Here is a 24,244-nt window from a genome sequence, read left to right on the forward strand (position 1 = left end):
ATACTCCACTCTCTCTCAACCTTTCACATTATGCAGTTGATGTTGGGGAATTTGAAATTCATATCACTACACTAAACATTTTACACTTCTCTGAAATTAGTCAGAGGGAAATAGGTCTGGGTGGGTTACTCTGCGGAGGGTCAGTGTGGACTTGTTGGGCCGAAGGGCCTGTTTCCACACTATAGGGAATCTAAATCAGCTTTTGTTTCTCTCAGACTGTTAGGAGGCCTATAGTATGGTCTCAGCAATATGATTGTTCCTTTTGGTTTTTAATTTCTACCCATATGGCTTCATTTGAAGAGCCTTCCATGATATCATCCCTGCATACTGCTGCAATTGAGTCCTTGTGACACCCCTGCCTCCTTCCATTTCTCACCTGTAGACCTTATACCCTGGAATATACGTGTTGCCAATTATGAAACTCTCTCAACCAATGATAGCAATTTATGCCCTCAGCTCACCTGCCTTCACTCTGTAACCTACATTCAAGGGAATACAAACCTGGTCTGTGCAAAATTCTCAAGATTTTACACTCTTAACCCAGGTATCATTCTGTGAACCTGTGCTGTTTGCAATCCAAGACCCATAAATTCTTCTTGAGGTTCAGTGCTCAGAATTAAATACAGTTACACCAGATGGGGTGTAACCAGAGCTCTGCACAGCTGTAAAATATCTTCCACTTCTTTTCTGTTCTGGTCCCCTTGAGAAAGGCCAACATTCCATAGCCTTTCAGCTTATTTTCTTTTGTACCTGTCTGCTAGCTTTTACTGATTTCTATACAATATGCTGGAATGCAGTTACAAGAGAATACCAAGTACTGTAGGGACAGCAGGATGGAGTGTTGTGAAGCAAAAGGAGGGGAATCTCTTTAGAAGCTGAGATAAACAGCAGCCAAACTAAAACCAGCTGCTATACCAATGCTTCTTTCCTCCACAATTAAAAATCAACCACAAATATTTCTTGCAAATTATTCCCATCAACTGCATTTATTTTTAAGTTCCTAAGTAAACAATGGCAGAAAGTAAATAAAGGAACCTCTCTGAGTTAGCTTTCTTGATCCAACATTTGCATCTGCACTTCATTTTTAGCATTAGGAAGTACTAAAATAGCTAGCATATCAATCAGGGCTGCAAATGGCAACGACTGTCTTCAAACCATGGCTGCTTTGCAGCCTTTCGTCATTTCATGCAAGTGAGCCCGAGATGGAGACGTGCAGAGATCTTGCAGGGTCATGGGGCTAGAAGGTATCACAAAGTTAGGGAGAGATGTATTGGCAGGTTATTTGACTTTGTAAACATTACAGCATCCAGTCATGTCTCATTGGCTTCCACAAATGTAAATGATCCAACATGAGTTTCATGTGAGCAATAAGAGCAAAAGCAAAATAAGAGCAATTTAAAATGAATGCTTCAGGATCTAGACCAAAACCTGACTTGCCCATACCCCAAGGCCAAAGCAATTATTTATGCAACTAAATTGCTTGTTAGACCATGTTGACTGGAATGAGGAATAAACCTCAATGTTGGACAGAAGTTGAATGTGGACACGACCAGGTGTAAAATTCTATTCTTTGACATTAGAAAATCAAGTGGGTGCTTACAAATATCGAGTGGCTTCCTTGGCCACTTTTGCACGAGTGCCATAAGTGTCAGGATGAGATTTTATTATCATGGATCCTAGTCCAGTAATGTTACTAGGATTGCATTTTTCATTCTTCACACCCAAAAACCAGCCAAAAAAATTTGCTTAAATTTCTTGCCTTTTACTCGATCTACTTGCTGCCAGACTGGAATCATGAGGGAATTTTGATGGTTTTCTCATGCAAAGCTGAATTTAAAATTCCAGTCGGGGCTCAATGGCCTCATTGGAACCCAGTCCACATTTTGTAAAGAGTGCCAAGTACCCCTGGTGGTCTCCCAGCACACTTACTAAAAGCAGCCAATTATTGTTATACTTTTAAGGTGGAAGGGGAACCTTTCTGTCCCAGTTTCTCACTTGCTTTCTGCCAGGTGTGCAAATTTAAAATTGGATCCATATTGAAATCTGGGAACATTTGCTTTTCTGAATTGTTGCTATCATCTTTGGGGTTTTAAGTACATAATCATTGGTATTTTTGTCTAAAAGCTAGAAATCCAAATATGCAAAAGACATTTAGATGGGGAGTATTTCAAATCTTGAAGGAAGTTTGAGACAGTTAAGTCTTTTTTAAAAATAATGATTTGGGATAACTCCAAATAAAAGATTTCTTGCTGCAATGTTTTTATAGACAGGGTGCATAGCTCCTTTGCTACTTTCTTCCATTTTGCACTGTACTTTTTCATATTCACTGTTGGACCAGTACCAGGAAGGTGTTGTACCAATGCCAAAACTGCTGAGTAAAAGCAACATTCATCACTAAATTAGCAAAGTGATATCCAAATCTGTCCACAGTTAGAAAATATTAGGCGTTAGATTTATGATCAAAAAGAACAAGACAATTGTTAATTTGAAAATGTGCAGTTGTGCTTATGTTCTATGTGGCATATATCAAAAGGTCAGACTTTACAACAAGAATAGCTGATTTGTTACTTCTATTGTGTGCCTTTTTTGGAGTTCTCTATGTCCTTAAATCTGACAAAAGAAATCAAACTTGTAATTTCAGATGCATGTAGACAGAAGTAGGCAATGAGCTAACAATTTGTGCTTTAACTTCATACTGAGATCATAATAATAGGGAATGCTTTTGTTGTGTTTTCTTCTTGCTAACTAATTCGAATGTCAACCATTGGCATTTAGCAGGGAGCTGTACCTACAAATAAAGACTAGTATCATCTTTAGGCACTTTGCTTAACTCTGCAGTCATTGTTTTTACCTGGTTGATTTTAACCCTACTGCGAATCCTCTTGCAAGGATGCCTGCCTTGAAAAAGTTTTCCTCCTCTCTCTACAAGAATCTCAGCGAGTCCCTCTCCCACTGCAACTCCCAGGTCATTTCCTCTGCCCTGAAGCTCTTCAACCATGTCGTGAAACAAACTCGAACCTATCCACTCCACCCTCTCCTCCCTGACCTATCACCTTCATCCCCTCCCCCCCTCACCTGTTGTACTCTATGCTACTTTCTCCCCACCCCCACCCTCCTCTAGCTTATCTCTCCACACTTCAGGCTCTCTGCCTTTATTCCTGATGAAGGGCTTTTGCCCGAAACGTCGATTTCGCTGCTCCTTGGATGCTGCCTGAACTGCTGTGCTCTTCCAGCACCACTAATCCAGAATCTGTTGGGAAACTCTTAACTCCTGCAGCCGTGGCTTTGGTTTATGATTTATGACTACTATGAGACAATATTGGTCAAGTTACTAAAAATAAGGCATCTTGCCAAAATGAACAGAGGCATTGAACGTCAAAGCAGTGACAAGAAGTACGTGGACTGGAGGCACGTTGGTGAAGGATGCAAATTGTAGTTCGACCATAACAGACAACAGAAAGCCCAAAACAGGAATCAGGAAGACCAGATGAAAGCAGGAGGAAGAGGAACTGAAATTTAGCCATTTTTCATTATGGATCAGCTTTGCACCAGGATATAGCTATCCTAATATTTGGACGAATATTGGAGATTATTGGAGGGGTAATGTCTGATAATTGGGTAAGTGCAGTAAAAGAGCCAACCCCAATAATTTGAAGGAAGGGGGCTGCTGAAAGAAATCACCTACAATGCTTTGGAAAGGGAAAATGTCTCTGAATGGAAAAGAGTTGGACTGGACATGACCCTTGTGAATGTATGTTATTTCTGCAAAATTACACATAAAGCACTTTGTGGTAAAGCATTTATAAAGCTCTAAACAGTGATAACAGATTAATCTGTAATATTCCACTGTTGTGCTTTTCGATGGAACGATAGATCAAGGTCCTGTTTCTATATCTTGCTAGACAATAAAGTAGCAACAATGGTAAAAACTGGACTCTAAACTCAGTACACTGGGTAAAGTCTAGAAGTGAAGATCTCCCAATTAAATATGCTTTCCAGTGTCTTCAAAAGAAACACCAATAAGCAGAAATGAATCAGTATTTGTGGACATATACCTTTGAAATACTATTACATGTTTATTTTAAAAGCTTTATTGTAAAACTTTCATTTTCTAATGTTCCTTCTTTATTTTCCATTTTTACTTCCCTTCTCTCCCACCTCCAAACCCTGTAGCGGACCCCAGTGTAAGTGAATATGTACCAGGTGAGTGCTACAAATTTCAGTCTGGACATTTTTCTCTGATGAAAGTATGGAAGATGAATATTAATAGTATTAAAATCTGCCAAGGTTGGATTCAGCTGAATGGTGAAGCCAAGCATTCAATTACAAATACTACATGCATGATTTTAGTTTAATGTGGTTTACTCAGACTGAACATTAATGCCCAAGAGCCCACTAGGAAAACTTTCTGGTCTGCATTACAGGTTATTTCTATAATCCAACAATATTTACACATTACATTCAATACAGTGATGGCTTGTACAGAACCAGCCCTACATGTTTCTTCAACTAAGTTATCAGTCAGTTATTGGTCAGCTCACAATCAGAACACAGAACTTCTTTGACATTATTTAGATAAGTTTGGGATTTTATAATAATGGGGAAAAAAATCTTTATTCAAAGGGATATCTTTCTAGTTTAGTTTCTCCAATACTCTAATTAATGGTCCAGTTCTTTAATCTCACAGCGTTTCATTGTAATGATACCAAGCATATAATGGACATTGAATCACTGGTTTATAATAACTGGCTCAATCAAATGCATTTTTCTTAATTATATATTCCTATAATTGTTAATGTACTTAGTTTCCAAAAAAAAGTCTCTTTTCCATGGAAACAGAGACTGTTCGCCTATAATATAATTTACAATTGGGCTGTTATTCCCTATAATCAAGGCTGATGTCAATAGTAATGATTCTTTTAGATACCCAATTCTTTTGAGTTGATAGATTTATTTTGGGAGTAGCCTCTGGAATGGAAAATCAGTGCATGGATATTTTCTCTCCAAGTCTTAAAGTAAGCATTTTTTTTTAAATGAAGACATTAAAACTCTTTTTTTTTCAAAATAGTACTTGGATAAATTTATCCAATAAAAATGATAACATTCAATAACGGGCCAAATACTATGGATGCTGGAAACACAACAGGTCTAGCAGCATCTGTGGAGTGAGAGACAGAGTTAATGTTTCAAGTCCAGTGTGACTATTCTCCAGAATGGATAACATTCAATACTTGGTTCACACCAGAAAGAGACTCAGGCCTTTCACTTAAATCACATGATGTCAGCTAAATGAACTTTCAACTGGTTGAACTGACTTTGATTTTCTTGTGCAAAAGTTTCTATTGTAATAAATGGGAGAAGAGATAGAAAAAGGAACCAAACAGGAACAGCGGATACATGGAAATTAACATTTCTACACATTTTTATTGTTCATTCATAGGATGTGGGCATCGTGGGTTAGGCTAGCATTTATTGCCCATCCTTAGTTGCCCTTGAGAAGGTAGTCATTAGCATCCTTTGTGAACCACTAGAGAATATTTGGCTAATCCTAAAAAAATCTATTAACTCAAAGGAATTGTGCATATAAAACAATTATTAACTATGTCATCAGCCTTAATTACAGGGAGTAACAGCACAATACCTCAAGGGAGGGATTTCAATATTTTTGATGCTGTGACATACTTATATTCCCTGGCCACCAGTCATGAAACAGTATGAATGGTGACTTGAGAAATATCTATTAAAAAGCCTAATGCAGTATTGATGTGAATAAAAATATGGAAGCATATAACTGGTATGTTTATTGTTGAAGATGTCAAAAGTATTGTTCCTGGAAAGTATTTGTGCACCTCGATGTAAGATCACAAACGATGGTGTCATATTGACCACATTTTGAATCAGTTCATTGCAATTCTGGAAGAGAACAGCTCACCCTTTGGTCTTCATTTTCATTCTTTTTCTAATAGGGAAAGATGCCATCTGGACTCAATATTCCTTCAAATTTGATTCGTATTCAGAGTGTCAAGGCAAGCAATTTGTCAAACGTACCCGGTACCGGAAGTTTGTTGGTATCATTCTGTGTAATTCACTGAGATACAAGATTTACCTCAGTAATTCCCTATCAGGTATGATTTTTCTTTAAATGTGATATCATAATTTCACCAACTAACATTTCCATCAAAGTGCTTTTAACAAAATAAAACTTTCCAAGGTACAACACAGATTAGATTAGATTAGATTAGATTATATTACTTACAGTGTGGAAACAGGCCCTTCGGCTCAACAAGTCCACACCGACCCATTCCCCTACATTTACCCCTTCACCTAACACTACAATTCACCTTACCTGCACATTTTTGGACTGTGGGAGGAAACCGGAGGAAACCCATGCAGACACGGGGAGAATGTGCAAACTCCACACAGTCAGTCGCCTGAGACGGGAATCGAACCCGGGTCTCTGACGCTGTGAGGCAGCAGTGCTAACCACTGTGCCACCGTGCTGCCCACTGCCCACAGGGGCATGGTAAAACAAAATTTGGCACATTGTCATGTAAGAAAATAGTGGGGAGATGTTGGGTAGAGTTTTCGGGATTGTCCCCAAGGGAGAAAGAGAGGTAAACGAGATGGAGAAGTTTAGGAAGGGAATTCCTGAGCTCAGGGCTTTTGCAGCTGAAGGTGTGGCCACCAATAGTGGAACAGTTAAAAAATAAGCACAAATATCTGAGGGATGCGGGACTTGAGACAAGAGGAAAGAAATGAGGCCATGGAGAGTAACACAGATAAGGATTTTAAAATCAAGACATGTCTTAACCTGAAGCTAATGTAAGTTACTGAACAAAAAGCATAGTGCTGCTCAATTAAGCACTGAGCACTGGAGAGTACTCAGTTATTGGATTACTGCTGAAAAGATTTATCAACACATTGGCTCAGTGATTAGCACTGCTGGCCCACAGTGCCATGGACCAGGGTTCAATTGCAGCCTTAGGTGACTATGTAAATTTCACACAGACATTCTCCTGAGGTCATGGTAAAGGCAGGGTTATGGAGTTAGGCTAGCGGACTGGGTCTGGATGGCATGCTCTTCAGAAGTGGTGCAGACTCTATAGACTGAATGGCTTCTTTCCATATTGTAGGAGTTCTACAATTTTGGAAGCTGCAAAAAATTTCTAATCATGCCATGTTAAATTTATGGCTGATGAGGTTGAGTAACCACATCCTCCCTTCCATGTGTATGTCAAGAGTGCCCTTGCCCCTTTAATGAAATGTACTGAAAAAGACAGTTTCCTTTCAGTAAAGATTTCTAGCAGCACCTTCTCTGCAATGAAGTTAAAAATGTACATTTCAAATCTGTTATTTAACTAAAATCTCAGACAATAATCAGCTAGTGAGAGGGGAGTTCTGATTGAGGATATTTTAGTTGGAAAATAAGTATTTTAAATGAACACAGAAAAATAGAACAAAACCAAATGACATTTAGAAAATAAAAGCTTCCGAAATATATAATTCTTCATTTAAAAACTAACTCATGATGTCAATCTTATAATTAACATTGATTGGGAAGCACAATCTGTTGTTTATTAGTGGTTCTGGGGACAAAAGAGACGCATGCACCACTTGATGAGTATTGTTAGGCAGTAAACAGGAAATCCAATCTGAAAACAATTTAAGAGTAAAAGAGCAGAAAAATGAAAATTCTTTTAAGATTAGTGTACAAACACAAAGGAGTTTACCTTTATGAAGGAAAAGAATACACTGTATCAGTTCAATTAGATCCCCTAACCTGTGTTCAGATCTCAGGTCCATATGAACTGTCTCAGGGGTTAGAAAAGTATGCATTTTAAGAATATGTAATCATTATGCATCCACAATGCTCATGAATGGGATTAAAACCTAAAAATGAGACAGGCAAAACTCTAGTTTAAATTTTAGGAAATCCACCAATTCAGGATAGTTTCCAAAGGATGTGAAGAAAAGTAAATTGAACCTCAATAAATAGCAACAATTCATGCGATTGTTGACCAGGTCATTGAAAACAGATTCTAGATTAGAGTGGTGCTGGAAAAGCACAGCAGTTCAGGCAGCAACCGAGGAGCAGGAAAATTGACGTTTCGGGCAAAAGCCCTTCATCAGGAATAGAGCTCTGTTCCTGATGAAGGGCTTTTGTCACAAAACGCCGATTTTCCTGCTCCCTGGATGCTACCTGAACTGCTGTGCTTTTCGAGCACCACTCTAATCTAGAATCTGGTTTCCAGCATCTGCAGTCCTTATTTTTACCTAGGTCATTGAAAACATTCAGGCTAAACTATTCAAGAACATATTTGAAAATACTATAAATGCACATCTAATGCTAAGTGGGGAAACTTCTGTGAGGGCCAAGAGTTTGCAGCTATTGAGATATTTCACCCAAATCCTCGTCAGTAACATGGTGCATGGGTGGAGTTTTGCTCAAGTGACCAGATGCTGGAAAGAAACACACAAATGAATGGTGATTGTTAATCCAAGGCTGAGTCTGGGGAAGCAATTGTGGGTAGGTATGAGCAGAATGAGGAGGAGATTGGAGAGACTAGTTCCAAGTGGGTGCAAATGGGTAATTCAACAAAACCGGATGGGCCATTTGCTGTTCCTTTTAAAGGTTTCTCATTAAGAATTTTGAATGATTCTATTAAGAAATTCTTTACTGCATGGCTGATAGTTATTGCAAGTGATGAGTTTCAATGAGAAATTTCTGGGAAGCCACCTTTTTGATCTATAGGTTTGATAGAAATAAGTGGCTTGCTAAGCCAGTTTAGAGACTACAGTAATGAGGGAGGATGCCTTAGAAGGCTCTTCAAATGAGGCCTTCTGGATAGAGCTTAGAAATAAAAAAAGGTATGATGATGTTGCTGGGGTTATACTACAGGCCTCACAACTGTCAAATGGATATAGAAGAGTAGCAATGTCAGCAAGCCACAGATGTGTGACAGGAATACGGTTATAGTTGAAGGGGATTTCAATTTTGCTAACATTAATTGAAATCATCTTTGTGTGAAAGGATCAGAAAAGGTGGAATTTTTAAAATGCATCCAGGAGAGCTTTTAGTGCCAGTACATAGATAATCCTACTAGAAATAGGGCAGTGCTCGGCCTAATCCTAGGGAATGAAGCCAGTCAAGTGGTTGAAGTGTCAGTGGGTGAAACTTTTGGGGATAGTGACCATAAGTCTGGTTTCAAAATCCTTGTGGAAATGGATAAGGATAGTGCAGAAGTCAATTGTCAATTAGGGGAAGGACAATTTCGATATTACGCAGATTCTGGCGAACAGACCTGCCCACAATACCTCTTTGCTCACAGACCAAAACCCAGTGCTTCTTCATTTAAGCTGCTTTAAAGAGGGGGTAGATATGTTCTTAAATATTGAGGAATTGAAGGTTAAAAGCAGATAGAATGATAGCAGATTTGAGACCTAGGACAAATCTTATGATTTTATAGGAGGGTGGGCAGGCTTGAGATGAATGTCCTACTCTCGCTCCCAGTTTTTACATTATGACTGTAATCACTTCGCTGAAAACAGGCACAGGAGTCAATGCAAGCCTCTATTGCAGAACAAGACCCAAAATACCGAGCTCTTCGACTTTCAAAGTAGAATGTGAGTTAGAATGCTGAGGGATAAATATCCAAAAACGAATGCTGCTGAATTTCTGGCCAAGAGAATTATTGTTCTGTTGCTGTGGGTTCAGTTTGAAAATGGATTGGTAATAATTTGCGGCATCAATATGCAAGCCAGTGCAGAAAAATACAGTTTATATAAGATTGTTTGAGTCAGTTTATTTTGGTTGATATTTGTGAAGTTAATCTATGGGCTAAAAGTGTCTGGAAAATGTCATCTCATAGAAGATTAACATCACATAAATGCAAAGTCTTTGTTAGAATAGAAAATCCTTATTATACTCATCTATAAATCTATATGTCAGAGACAACTTGCTGCAACTGGCATTCTGAATCCATAGAAATCATTAAGTATTGTTACAGGGCACATAGAATATTGATAAAATCACAATTCAGAATAATATTTTCTGTATCCCAGACTATCCTGGTAAATGTCTTGAGTAATGAACCACCTACAGTCGTCTCAAACCTGGCTAACTGTTCCTAATAACATACAGAGAAAAAGTGTATCAGGGATATGGGGTGCTTGGTGTGAGTTTGAGTGTCTCCCCTTTTGCGATTTCAGTGCTATGGGCAAATTGAAACCTAGGCTAAGTAGCTGGATGCCATATGCAAACTACTTGGGCGGCACAGTGGTTAGGGGAGAAAGTGAGGTCTGCAGATGCTGGAGATCAGAGCTGGAAATGTGTTGCTGGAAAAGCGCAGCAGGTCAGGCAGCATCCAGGGAACAGGAGAATCGACGTTTCGGGCATAAGCCCTTCCCTGGATGCTGCCTGACCTGCTGCGCTTTTCCAGCAACACATTTCCAGCACAGTGGTTAGCACTGCTGCCTCACAGCGCCAGAGACCCGGGTTCAATTCCCGCCTCAGGCGACTGACTGTGTGGAGTTTGCACGTTCTCCCGTGTCTGCGTGGGTTTCCTCCGGGTGCTCCGGTTTCCTCCCACAGTCACAAAGATGTGCAGGTCAGATGAATTGGTTAGGTGAAGGGCAAATGTATGGGTGGGTTGCACTTTGGAGGGTTGGTGTGGACTTGTTGGGCCGAAAAGCCTGTTTCCACACTGTAAGTAATCTACTAACCATGGCAATTCAGTTCCTTTCAGCATACGCACATGGAAACAAAATCTGGCGCAATTATTCTGTTTCCATTAAACTTATTGGCAGGTTCATCTCAATTCAATTCCCCCAACCCAACTGCAATTAGTTCAGGAATTATTCTAGTTCCATCATCCAACTGAGTGGATGAACCTAACAAAAGTTCTATAGGCCTTTGGCAGTAAGCACCATAGATTTAAGGAGAGTATCTCTCCCCATGAAAAATCCAGGAATGAATAATAAATTCAGTGTTTAAGAAGTAAATTCATGGCTTTGTGACTTTACAAGATAATTGCTGAAAAGTGTGTGAAACCAATGTCTGCAATACAGGCGATGAATTTTCATGCAATTCAAGTCTTCAACGAACAGATCTGTACTGTACAAATATGGAATATGCAATTCACCGAAGGGAAAAAAATCACCTACAATTTAGCATTGTTACTAAACTAGATACTATTCTTTATTGTTTAAAAATATAGGAATTTTCTACAACATAGGAGATTTATCTGGGCATGGGGAGGATCACTGTCAGTTTGTGGACTCATTCCTGGACGGCAGAACAGGGGAACATCTCCTTCCTGAACAATTGCCAATCAGACAAGGTGAGCAAAATGTCAATAATTATAATTGCCTGATCTTGATCTGATAGCCCTAGATTGTGCTATGTTTTAATATATGATCAGAAAGTAGTTATGAAAGCATTGCACTTATCTAGGATGAGTTATAGTACAGATTGAAGTTAGTGGTTCACGCTCCCTTAAAGCTAGATTGTTTTGCTGTATTGTCCAGCTCTGCTTCCAGCTTGAATTCAAACCTATGGTCAGCTTCCTCACTAGAGATGAATGTTACCAGTTAATTGTATTGTGTTACAGTTTGTTGTCTGAGGAATGCATAACTCTCAGCCATGTTTGAGTAATATTCACAAGGAGAAATTATAATATTTGACCTGGCTCAGTTTTTCATCATTTACCAGCAGAATCCTTCCATAAGACATTCAAAGGTTTGAAAACATTAGATTATTGTATATTTCTTTCCTTCCCCACTTCACTCTTTGTTCAATCTATAAAGGTTGCTCACAAGACATCTGGAATTTAGTTATCTGATGTAGGGTTCAAAACCTGGAAACTGAACAAGCCATTTATAGCAAAAAAAATGTTTCTAGTCATGCAGAGACTTTTCGTACAATCTAGACTAAAGGGAAAGTCTAGACTGCAATCATTGTATTTCATGTTTATCTTTACTGTGCTTTTAATATGTTGGCCAGCCAAATACTCCTTGGTATTTGCACTGAAAACATCATGTGGGTAATACAATAGTGAGAGAAATCCAATTTAACATTTTGTTCAAAAACTGATGTTTCTAAATCTTCTCCATAGTGTCAGTTGAAGGGGAAGTAGTGTACATTCAAAAAGCATGTATTCTGTTAAAACTATTGATAAAGAACAGGCCACATAAACACCTGGTTAGCCAGAATTGAAATAATCATAATGTTTAATACTATCAGTATCAGGTTACTTTAAATAAGGCTGTTTTCTTGTAACTTGTAGGTTTTTACCGAAGTGTTCGCCAGGAGCCGGTTATGTTTGGTACAATAGGTGGACGAACACACATCAATTACGTCCATTGGTACGAGTGCGGTATAGCCATTCCTGGGCAATGGTGAATCTTAACAACTGCCTTATGAAAAAACAAAGCAGCAGCAGCAAAAACCCAAAGGAACTGAATCACTTTGTGTTCCATCAATATTGTTCCTTATATTCAGTGTAAGATTTAAATAGACATGTAATGTACAGGATGTTTCTCTTTTCTTTAAAGAAGCCATACAGAAATCTTTATATAATGGGGTACAGGGTGAAATGTACCCATTCCAAGGCACATAATTATTCCACAACCTAAAAGGATTTAGAACAATGTGATCACCAAACAGGGCAGTAATAAAATAACATTAATAGAGAATATCTAGCAATTTTCTGACAAACTTGCACTTATTTTTGTCATTGGACATTGTTTTAAATTGGTGCTGCTTTCAGAAGTTGCATTAGTGACCATTTAAAAATTTGTGAACATCTAAATATATAAAGATAAGTTGGTGCTCACTACTCAAGCGTGGTGTAAATAAATGGTAGCATTGCCTAGTTTGTAACCGTTAACAAGTCTATCTTTGGCTAATAACTTGGTTTAAAAAGTCCTATAAAATGTGTTTTATTTATCAAAAACGTACATCCAAATTTTTTTTTAAAAACACAAGTTTTGACATTGGGAAGCTGGCTCCCTATGCCCTCAGTTCTGAATATAATAGTTTAAATGTTATTTATCAGGAATGTATTTAAAAACACAGAACATAAATTGTAACTTCTATTCACAAAGTATAGAAGGGTTTTTTTTATTTAGATTTGCTGAACAATTAGCTTCAGCAACAGAATGGAGCAATTTCTCTTGCTGGGTATCCTTAAGCAGCCTGTAATATTACAAATTGTACCCAAAATGAAATTGTGACGTGTAACTACATATATGCCTTGTTTTTTGTCCAAAAGTGTACTGAAGGTATCAGTGGACAAAAAAAACCCTCTTGATTCTGCTTGTTAAGTTGATCATACATTACTTAGTTCAGTACTGAATAAAGCTAAATATTTACAGCCAAGATATTGTAACATTCAAAATGTTTAAAATGTCAAATTCTTTTTGGTTAGTGCATGTAAATATCCATGTGATGGTGAGCATACAAGACCATACATCCACAAATACTCCTACAAATAACTTCACAAACAAGTACCAGCAACAGCATCTATAATATATTCAGCAAAAACATTCATACGCACCCACTTAAGAATGCTTGCATTTGTTGCAGTTACAATTTTTTTCAGTATTTGATGTTCTTTTGCCCTTCATCGTACCACAAATGAATTAAAAAACCTAACATTTGCAATTTCCCCAAAATGGCATTGCTAATGTGAGTATAGTTCTAGATACATGGCTACAATTAATATTTTTAGATGGTTAATAGAGTTGGTGGAGTGGTTTTCGTAAATTTTACAATGCCAACTCATCTGCACATGCTCATATAGAGGGTACCAAATATCTGTGCATGTACAGAGAGGACACTAATTTCTATACACCAAATTGGAGGCAATAATCACCAATGTCAGCACAAGCATAAAATCTTACCTTTCAGATCTCTGTACACCTGATTTCAAATGGTCACCAATACTTCCCCACCTCCTTACGCTATCTGTATCCATGCACATAACAAGGTTTATATCTAATACCTCATCTAACAAGAAACTAAACATACAATAGAAATGGCAGCATACACCAATGCTCACATGTCCCAACAGAACAGAAAAGCAAAGCTGATATCTGCTCACAATGTAGTGAGACAAATGAGCACCTCCAGTGCCAGTATCGAGAACCTAGACTACAATATCCAAACACGTTAGTGCAGTAACACTCAGCTATCAAACATTTATTCATGTCCACACAGAAATCTCGTCATAGCAACTTAGCAGGCAATCATTCAGACATGGGCATACTCAAACTTCCAAGTTGCAATGTCCTCAGATGAGATCTCTAGCACCATTCTTAGGCAGTTACCAACACTCTGCTCACAATGTTGAGCACAACAGCTAGACTGAAATATGCATTAAAACCTCCAGGCACACAAGAGGTTCAAATGCTTGCAGACATTTAACTTTGTTGGTGTAGCAACTTATTCAGTATTTGTGGAGGTTGTTGCCTAATATTCTTACCTCAACTGGATATTATAGAATAGTAATGCATATTAATATATTCTTTTTCTCCCTTGTGACATTGCTAGTAACAGGAGTTTAGTTCTGAAAAGATGGCTGCAGTTAGTATTTAGATTGTCAGCAGCTTTATTTGAGCAGAGTTTTTGATAAATTTTGCAAGGCTGCCCATAGCGGTCATTTATGCTGTCATAATCTTGAGAATAAAGACATAATTAAATAAAATTTATGCCAACCTTTGTTACCGGTTTGTTCTGTCATCAGTGCAATCTTAATGTAAATTATTAGCAACAAAACAGAAGACACTTTTAAACAATTATAAATGTAATATATTCTTTATTTCTATTTTGTAAGCCAAGTTTCAAAATTCTCTCCCTTTTATTCAGAAAAAAGACTGCCCATAACACCATCCAAATCCAGGTCAAGGGTAGCTGATACATGGGAACTCCACCAAGTTCCTCTCCATGTCACTCCCATTCTGACTTAGAATAAACACAAAGAACACAGAACAATACAGCCTGTGCTGACCATAACTTACCCTATCTCATCTGCATGTTATATTCTCTCTATCCATGTTCACGTGTCTGTCTAAATGTTGCTATCATATCTGCTTCTGCCACCTCGCCTGGAAGCCCATACCAGGCACCTACCACCCTCTGCGTTTAAAAAAAAAGTTGCCACACACATCTCCCTTAATCTTTCCCACTCACTTTAAACCTAGGCCTCCCAGTATTTGGCATTTCCACACTGGCAGAAAGATTCCATCTATCCACCCTTTTCAATTTTACAGACTTGTATTACGTTGATCCCTCAGTCTCTGATGCTATGTTGAAAACAATCTAAATTTATCTAATCTCTTCTTATAGCTTATTACGTTTCAATCCAGGCAACATCTGGGTAAATCTCTATTCCACGCTCTCCAAAGCCTCCACACCCTTCCTATTGTGTGACAACCAGAACTGCGCACAATATTCTAAATATGGTCTTATGGAAGTTTTATAGAGCTACAATATGACTTGCCATCTTTTATACTCAATGCCCAGACTGAAGGCGCAAAAATGTTGTACGCCTACTTTATCACCTCATCCACTGTTTTGCCACTTTCAGAGAGCAATGGACTCCTGCTGCAAGATCTCTCTGTATATCAATGCTCCTAAGGGTCCTGCTTTTATGGTGTATTTTCCTCTTGCACCGGACCTCCCAGAAGGCATCACCTCATACTGGTCTGAATTAATCTCCATATGCCACTCCTTCACCTAACTTTCCAATGATCTATATCCTTTGACAACTTTCCTTGCTATCCATAACTCCAACAATTTTTGTTATTTGCAAACTTCCTAATCAGACAAGGAACATTTTCATACAAATCATTTATACAAATTACAAACAATAGAAATCTTTGCGGAATACCACTGGTCACAAACCTAGAGTCAGAAAAACACCCCTCCACCACTTTTGCTTTCTATAACCAAATAAATTTATTTTTTAACTTACCAACTCACTGTGGCATCATGTGACTTAATCTTCTGGACCAGCCTTCCATGAGGGACCTTGTCAAATTTAATAAAGCCCATGTAGACAACATCCATTGCCCTACCCTCAATCATTTTCGTCACTTCCTTGAAAAAGTCAAGCTTGTGAGACAAGCCTTCCCCAGCACAATGCTATGCTATCCCTACTAAGTCTATCTTTTCCAAATGTGAATAAATCCTTTCCCTACTACTAATGTAAGGTTCTCTAACTTATATTTTCCTGAATTATCCCTGTTGTCCTTAAAGAAATAAATAGCCCTGGTTATTCTCCAGTTATCTGAGACCTCACCTGTGGCTAAAAAAGGATACAAAGATGTCTGTCAGGCTCCAGCAATCTCTTTCTTTGCCTCCCTCAGTATACTGTTTGGATCCCATCAGATCCAGTGACTTTATCAATCTTAATGTTTTTCAAGACACCACCACCATCTCCTCAACATCAACATGTCCTAGACTATCAATACACCCCTCCCTAATCTTATGTCCTTCTCTTTGGTAAATTAAATATGAAAAGTTTTGAGATTTGTAACTAAGGTTAAGATTCTGGCTGGAAGTTTGCTCACTGAACTGGAAGGTTTGTTTTCAGATGTTTCGTCACATCCGGTAACATCGGTTGTGTTTAGGTTTCCTTGGGTTGGTGATATCATTTCCTGTTCTTCTTCTCAGAGGGTGGTAAGGAAGGAAGGACACCACTTCAACTGGGACAATACATCCATCCTAGGACAAGCCAGCAGAGACACGCAAATGAATTCCTACAAGCATGCCATGCCAACCGGAACTCTTATCAACAAACACATCGACTGGGACCCCATTTACCACCCTCTGAGAAAAAGAACAGGACCATCACCACAGGAAATGACATCACCAACCCAAGGAAACCTAAACACTTAAATAGAAAACAGGTCATAACACCAGTGCTTCACCAGAGGCTCATTGGGGATATATTACCTAGTATGGTGTCAAAATGTCTGAAAATTAACCTTTCAGCAAGCAAATTTACAACCAGAACCGATATGAAGTACTCACTAGAAACCTTACCCACTTCCTCCAGCTCCATGCACAAACTCCTACTTTATCCTGAAGTGAATCTATCTTTTCCAGCTATCCTCGTGCTTCTAATATACATATAAAATGCCTTAGGATTCTCCTTAATCCTATTTGCCAGGAATGTTTCATGGCCCTTTTAGCCCTCCCAATTCCTTTATTAAGTTCTTTCCTGCTTCCCTTATATTTCTCAAGGGCCATGTCTGACTTCAGTTTCCTAAGTCTTACATATGCTTCCTTTTTTTTCTATTAATCTTTCAATATGTCTTGCTATCTTTATCTTTCATCCTCACAGGAATGTGCTGATCCTGAAGTCTGATCAACTGGCATTTAAAAGACGATCGCACATCAGATATGGATTTACCCTCAAACAGACACCCCAATTTAATTTCTCTAATACCTGCCTAATACTGTTGTAATTAGCCTTCCCCCAATTAGCACTTTCACTCGAGGATCATTCTTATCCTTATCCATAGCTACTTCAAAACTTCTGGAATTAAGATCACTGTTCCCAAAGTGCTCCCTCATTGAAACTTCAATCACCTGGCTGGGTTCATTCCCTAATACAAGGTCTCATACAATCTCTTCCCTAGTTGGACTATCTTAATGTTGTTTCAAGAAACCATCCTGTTTGCATCTGGCAAATTCTTTCCCATCTATGGCCCTCAAAGTAAGGGAGTCCCAGTCAACATTGGGAAGTTGAAAGCATCGACTACAATCCTTACATCTTTCCATGATCCGCTTACATGTATCTCCTGCTGGCTATCAGGAGACCTTGAGTATAACTCCTGCCATACTAAACTGCATCTACCCTATTCCTGAGCTGTGTCCATATGGCTACTGGATGAACCCTGTAAGATATCCTCTCTCAGCATAGCTGTGACATTCTCCTTAATAAGTCATACAACCTCTCTTATTTGTGCATATTGACAATTGTTTCCTCTCCTCTTTTCCATCTGACAGTACTTTACTCCCATTGCTTAATTTACCTCTTCCATTTCCAACTGCCCTATTACTTGACATATACATTACGATTATTAATATTCATTTTTGGTGAATTCCTTCCAAGTTCTCTTTCTTCACATGGTCAAATGTGACCCAATGGTAAATCATATTGGAAATTGCGGAAAAAATGAATCGTTTACAAGCAAAATGTCTCCGACGTTTCATTTTCATATTATAAAAGAGACATTTTAAATTTTTCTTTGCACTATAACCTGAAAAGGAAGTTGAACTGCAGTAATTGAATACCAGGAAATTTGTTTGAAACTTGACAAACAAGTGGTCCATGTTGTTGAGCTGTGCAATACAACGTTGCTTTTTTTGAAATAGAGGGGAAAAAATCAAGGTTAACCAACACCAAGAACCTTTTGAGTGAAGGAAGCTTCGCCCGGCAACAGTTCTCTGATTGGTTGAATATCAGAATGTGAACACACCTCACATGATAGAAAAGTCCAAAAAAGCTTGAAAGAATTCATACAAGACCCAAGTTCACCTGATCAACCACTGAATTGAAGAATAACCATTACTGTACAGACAACAATGTCTCAGCACTGCAAAATCAAAAGGACAATGCTACAGGTCTATCAACTTTCTGATCTAGACTTTTGATCTTCAGAATTTGGTTTCCCATGTTTGTGTCCTTGTTTTACTAATTACACAGGTACTGAACTGTTTGTCTTTTGTCTGGCTTGATTGTCAGAAATCTCACACCAGGTTATAGTCCAACAGGTTTATTTGTGTGCTTCCCTCTCACTTCACTTGACGAAGGGGCCAAACTCTGAATGGTTGTGATTTCAAATAAACCTGTTGGTCTATAACTTGGTGTTGCATGGTTTTTGACTTTATCCACCCCAGTCCAAAACCAGCACCTCCACATCATGGCTTAATTGATTTTGTTTGTCTGCGTGCATATTATTTAATTTGTACAAATTGCTATTTCATTTTCGTTGTTCTTGATTATTGATGCAGTTTTCCAGTGAAGTGGATATTTTGGACCAGAACAAAGCAAGACAGGTGTGAAGTTGTGAAAAATAAAAAAGGTCAGATACCAGGTTTTCCATACTAAAATAATGAGAAGCAGCTGAACCCTTCTTGCAGTTGGAAGAGCTATCCGTGACAAATTTGCAAGTTTCAAGTAAACAAAAAAAAACAGCAGGTAGAAATATGACAGACCAGGTACTCCAAATAGTGAAGCATCAGAGTCAGTTAAGATTTAGTTGAACTCTGACAGAAGAATTTATAAACCAACTAGCTTTTCTGAAGAGGATGAAGGTGAAAATCGAAAGCCTAAGTGTTTCCACAGCAATGAAATTGGACAATGATTCCGAATGCAAGAACTTGCACAGGAAGGCTGTAGGCATTACTGGAAGTCATGAAAATAAATCTGAAAAGGAGCTCAAAATGAAAATACCACAGGGAACAGGAGGTAAAAACTGCTGAGTGCAGGTAAGGCAAATAAAGTAAATGAGACATATGAATGGCTGTATATCAAAAGGAAAGATAACCCCCTTTTCCTTCAAACGATGCAACTGAATCCATAATTATATTAAAGGACTAAAGGTCTTTTTCTAGAGTAGGATATAGTTTGCCCCCAGGCAGTTCACAAAGTCAAGGCGCTAGTAAATGGACAGTTGGTGAATATAGTTTATTATCATCTTATAAAGTAAAATTTGAATGTGACTAGTTATTTCAAACAGAGGCAGCACAAGTTGTTAAGAAATCATAGATGCATTTGACTTACTCTTTAGAAATAAGACCATAAGACATAGGAGCGGAAGTAAGGCCATTCGGCCCATCGAGTCCACTCCGCCATTCAATCATGGCTGATGGGCATTTCAACTCCACTTATCCGCATTCTCCCCGTAGCCCTTAATTCCTTGTGACTTCAAGAATTTATCAATTTCTGCCTTGAAGACATTTAGCATCCCAGCCTCCACTGCACTCTGTGGCAATGAATTCCACAGGCCCACCACTCTCTGGCTGAAGAAATGTCTCCGCATTTCTGTTCTGAATTTACCCCCTCTAATTCTAAGGCTGTGCCCACGGGTCCTAGTCTCCTCGCCTAACGGAAACAATTTCCTAGCGTCCACCCTCTCCAAGCCATGTATTATCTTGTAAATTTCTATTAGATCTCCCCTTAATCTTCTAAACTCCAATGAATATAATCCCAGTATCCTCAGCCATTCCTCATATGTTAGACCAACCTTTCCAGGGATCATCCGTGTGAATCTCCGCTGGACACGTTCCATGCCAGTATGTCGTTCCTGAGATGTGGGGACCAAAACTTGGCACAGTACTCCAAATGGGGCCTAACCAGAGCTTTATAAAGTCTCAGTAGCACATCAGTGCTTTTATATTCCAAACCTCTTGAGATAATTGACAACATTGCATTCGCTTTCTTAATCACGGACTCAACCTACATGTTTACCTTTAGAGAATCCTCAACTAGCACTCCCAGATCCCTCTGTACTTTGGCTTTACGAATTTTCTCACCGTTTAGAAAGTAATCCATGCTTCTATTCTTTTTTCCAAAGTGCAAGAGCTCGCATTTGCTCACATTGAATGATTCGGCTGGAGTGAAATGTATACCTTCATTTATAATCATGACAAGTCCAAATCAGGTTAAAGAGTCCTAACAGTTAAAGGAACAATTTCCAGGTATTTTCCCATACATGTGGTGCTAAATAAAGTCCATCATAAGAGGTCAAATTAATACCACAAACAGATGTTAGAGTATCCAAAACATTGGAGAAATACATCAAACTCTCAAAGCAATGATTACAATCTATTGTCATGAACGTCCACAGGATTGAGACAAAGAGATGGATTTCTTACGCTCTGCTACCAGAGAGTCCATAAATAAATCTACGGAATTTAGTCCATTCAAAACTGACATGTGGTCATGAGGTAAGAGCTTTATTAAATTAATTAGATTTTTTAAAAAGGCAAATAAATGAATCCTCAATATTGGATTACATGTTCATGTATCAGCAGACAAACATGCTATAATTCAAACTGTTCAAGGAGATGAGCTATTTAGTGCTATTATCTTTACAAGGTGAACCTCTGAAAGGGAAAAAAAATCACAACACCAGGTTATAGTCCAACAGGTTTAATTGGAAGCACACTAGCTTTCGGAGCATCGCTCCTTCATCAGGTGGTAGCGGAGGGCTCAATCCTAACACAGAATTTATAACAAAAATTTACAGTGTGATGTAACTGAAATTATATATTGAAAGTCGATTGTCTGTTAAGCCTTTCATCTGTTAGAATACCATGATAGTTTCACTTCTTTCATGTGTAAATCACAAAACCTTTTTTTAAAAAGTTGCATTCTCGGATTAGCTGTTAACAATGGTGATAGCTAAACAATATGTTGAAATTGTTAGCCTTCTGTGTTCTCAGTCTATGCCATGATGTTTAGATTGATTCTAATCTAAAAAGTGAGATAACGGAGTTTTACATGAATTTATGCAGTTTTTGAGCAAAGTACAATGTAACCCTGCAATCCTTGTACTTTGCTCAGAAACTGCATGCATTCATGTAGAACTCTGAGCTCAAAAACTGCATGAATTCATGGAAAACTCCGTTATCCCACTTTTTAAGTTTAGAATCAATCTAAATATCATGGCATAAACAGAGAACACAGGGGGCTAACACCTTCAACATATTGTTTAGCTATCACCATTGTTAACAGCTAACCCGAGAATGCAACTTTTTAAAAAAAAGGTTTTGTGATTTATACATGAAAGAAGTGAAACTATCACGGTATTCTAACAGATGAAAGGCTTAACAGACAATCAATTTTTCAATATATAATTTCAGTTACATCACACTGTGTAAATATTTGCCATAAATTCTGTGTGTTAGGATTGAGCCCTCCACTACCACCCGATGAAGGAGCAACACTCCAAAAGCTAGTGTGCTTCCAATTAAACCTATTGGACTATAACCTGGTGGCATGTGATTTTTAACTTTGTACACCCCAGTCCAACATTGGCATCTCCAAATCATCTCGGAAAGGGAGATTCAATGGTCCAATAAAGGTAATTAGGACAGTTATTAACAGGACTTATCTGGTAGATAATCAAGATTACAGGTAGAAGAATCCGTAATGTTGCAAAAATGTTGAAGCAATATCATCAGAAGGAAGAAGACAAGAAAGAGCAAGTATGTCAGGAGGTAAGAGTAGTGGAGGTTGACATGGACAGCAAGAGTGACGTAGGATGAGAGGTTATGATTCACAAAATGAACCTCCTACAATTCAACTTACCAATATACAGAAATATTGGGACATATGTATAACACATGTTCATACTTAGCCGAAAATCAATTGGAAGGTTACTTAAAAAATTCAAGGAAATCGAGATACACCTGGATGTATTATGTTAGCCAGACATGATGTAGATTTGAGAGAATCAGTCCCAATGAAATGCTATCCTTAATAGTTAAATCCAGAAATACAAACTCAGGTAGAAATAGTAATTCAATACATTCTAAACAAAACTGATTGAACCAGTTGAACTTCACAGTAGTGTTACTTCACAGTAGTTCTGCATTGATTACAGAAAAGTAAGTGTAACAGCAAAAATGGACTTGTACCCAATTCCTTGGTTGGATGATTGTATTGATAGGGTCAGCAGTGCTTCACTTAAGAGTTATAGAGATGCACGCACGGAAACAGACCCTTCGGTCCAACTCATCCATGCAGACCAAATATCCTAACTTAATCTAGTCCCATTTGCCAGCACTTGGCCCATATCCCTCTAAACCCTTTCTACTCCTATATCCATCCAGATGGCTTGTAATTGTACCAGCCTCTACCACTTCCTATGGCAGTTCATTCCATACATACACCACCCTCTGCATGAAAAAGTTGCCCCTTAGGTCTCTTTTATATCTTTTCCCTCTCACCTTAAACCTATACCCTCTAGTTCTGGACTCACCCACCCCAGGGAAGAGACTTTGTCTATTTATCCTATCCATGCCCCTCATGATTTTATAGACCTCTCAGCCTCCAACAGTCCAGTGAAAACAGCCCCAGCCTATTCTACCTCTCCCTGTAGCTCAAATCCTCCAATCCTGGCAACATCCTCGTAAATCTTCTCTGAACCCTTTCAAGTTTCACAACATCCTTCCAATAGGAGGAAGACAAGAATTAAGATGAATCTATTAAAGGAATACTGACAAGTACCACTGACATCAAAAACTCATGAAATATAGACCTTTGACATAATCTATATGATATAATAATGTATAGTGATGCCCTCTGGTTTAAGAATGCTCTAGATGCATTTCAAAGACTAATGAATCAAGTCATAGCTAAAGTGCCATACAGTGCATCTTATTTAGACAGTGTTAGAAACACAAGTACCTGGGAAGAACATGTAAAGCAACTAGAAGACCTATTTAAACAACTACAGTTAGCCAGCTTAGTAATTAGCTTGCCAAGAGTGAATCTGCAAAAGCAAGTTAAACAGTAGGGCAAGGGCAAGTGCAAGTGTTACCAAGAACAGCAAAACTGAAGACTCAAATAAAATTCCCTGTTCCTAAAACTAAGCAGGAAATCATGAGATTTTTAAAAATATGTAGATTTTATCTGAAATTTGACCCTAACTTCAACCGACAATAACAGACTGGTTATGAAAACAGGCAACAATGGTATAGTCAGCAGATTGCCAATCAGCCTTTGGGAAACTGAAAGCAAGTCTTCTAAATGAACAGCATGAATGGCATTGGCCACCACGACAGTATGAAGTATGTTAAAATGGTTATTAATGCCAGTGACCGTAGGTGGGGGTAGGCACATTGTTATTGAGAGATGAAGAATCAGCAATAGAGAAGCCAGTTCTGATGCAGCTTACTGATTCAACTATTCAATGTAAAAACTTCAATTGCAGGAAAAGATAGTGTTATAACTGATCATTATCAAGAATGTGATTATATTGAAAGAGTTGAAGAATTTGGGAAGTAAATAACAAGGAATTGTTGAAATATTGCTTAAGGAATAAATGGGGATAAGTAACAAATTTTGTTGTGTTAGATTTTCTCAATGAAACACATCTAAATATTGAATTTCATTTTGTTTAAGGGTGGCACTATGTAACACAGCACATTTTTAATGGTTTGGAATTATAAACTGAAATAGAAGTGGGATTTCTATAACTGGATACCAGGAAATCTGTTTAC

At 38.2% G+C, this 24,244-nt stretch overlaps 1 protein-coding gene across 1 annotated transcript in view; it reads left to right on the plus strand.

The window, feature by feature from the left end:
• The window catches only part of LOC122555285 (mucin-3A-like), a 462,531-nt gene extending 447,811 nt beyond the window's left edge, over positions 1-14,720 (plus strand). Inside the window, exons 57-60 of the mRNA XM_043701128.1 lie at positions 4,174-4,203; positions 5,967-6,125; positions 11,217-11,339; positions 12,285-14,720. Of these exons, the coding sequence (XP_043557063.1) occupies positions 4,174-4,203; positions 5,967-6,125; positions 11,217-11,339; positions 12,285-12,400 (428 nt within the window). The 3' untranslated portion in view covers positions 12,401-14,720. The remainder of the gene's footprint in view (positions 1-4,173; positions 4,204-5,966; positions 6,126-11,216; positions 11,340-12,284) is intronic.
• Positions 14,721-24,244: the final 9,524 nt, after the last annotated feature.

This window comes from Chiloscyllium plagiosum, chromosome 12 (assembly GCF_004010195.1).
Source record: "Chiloscyllium plagiosum isolate BGI_BamShark_2017 chromosome 12, ASM401019v2, whole genome shotgun sequence".
NCBI classification, from domain to species: domain Eukaryota; kingdom Metazoa; phylum Chordata; class Chondrichthyes; order Orectolobiformes; family Hemiscylliidae; genus Chiloscyllium; species Chiloscyllium plagiosum.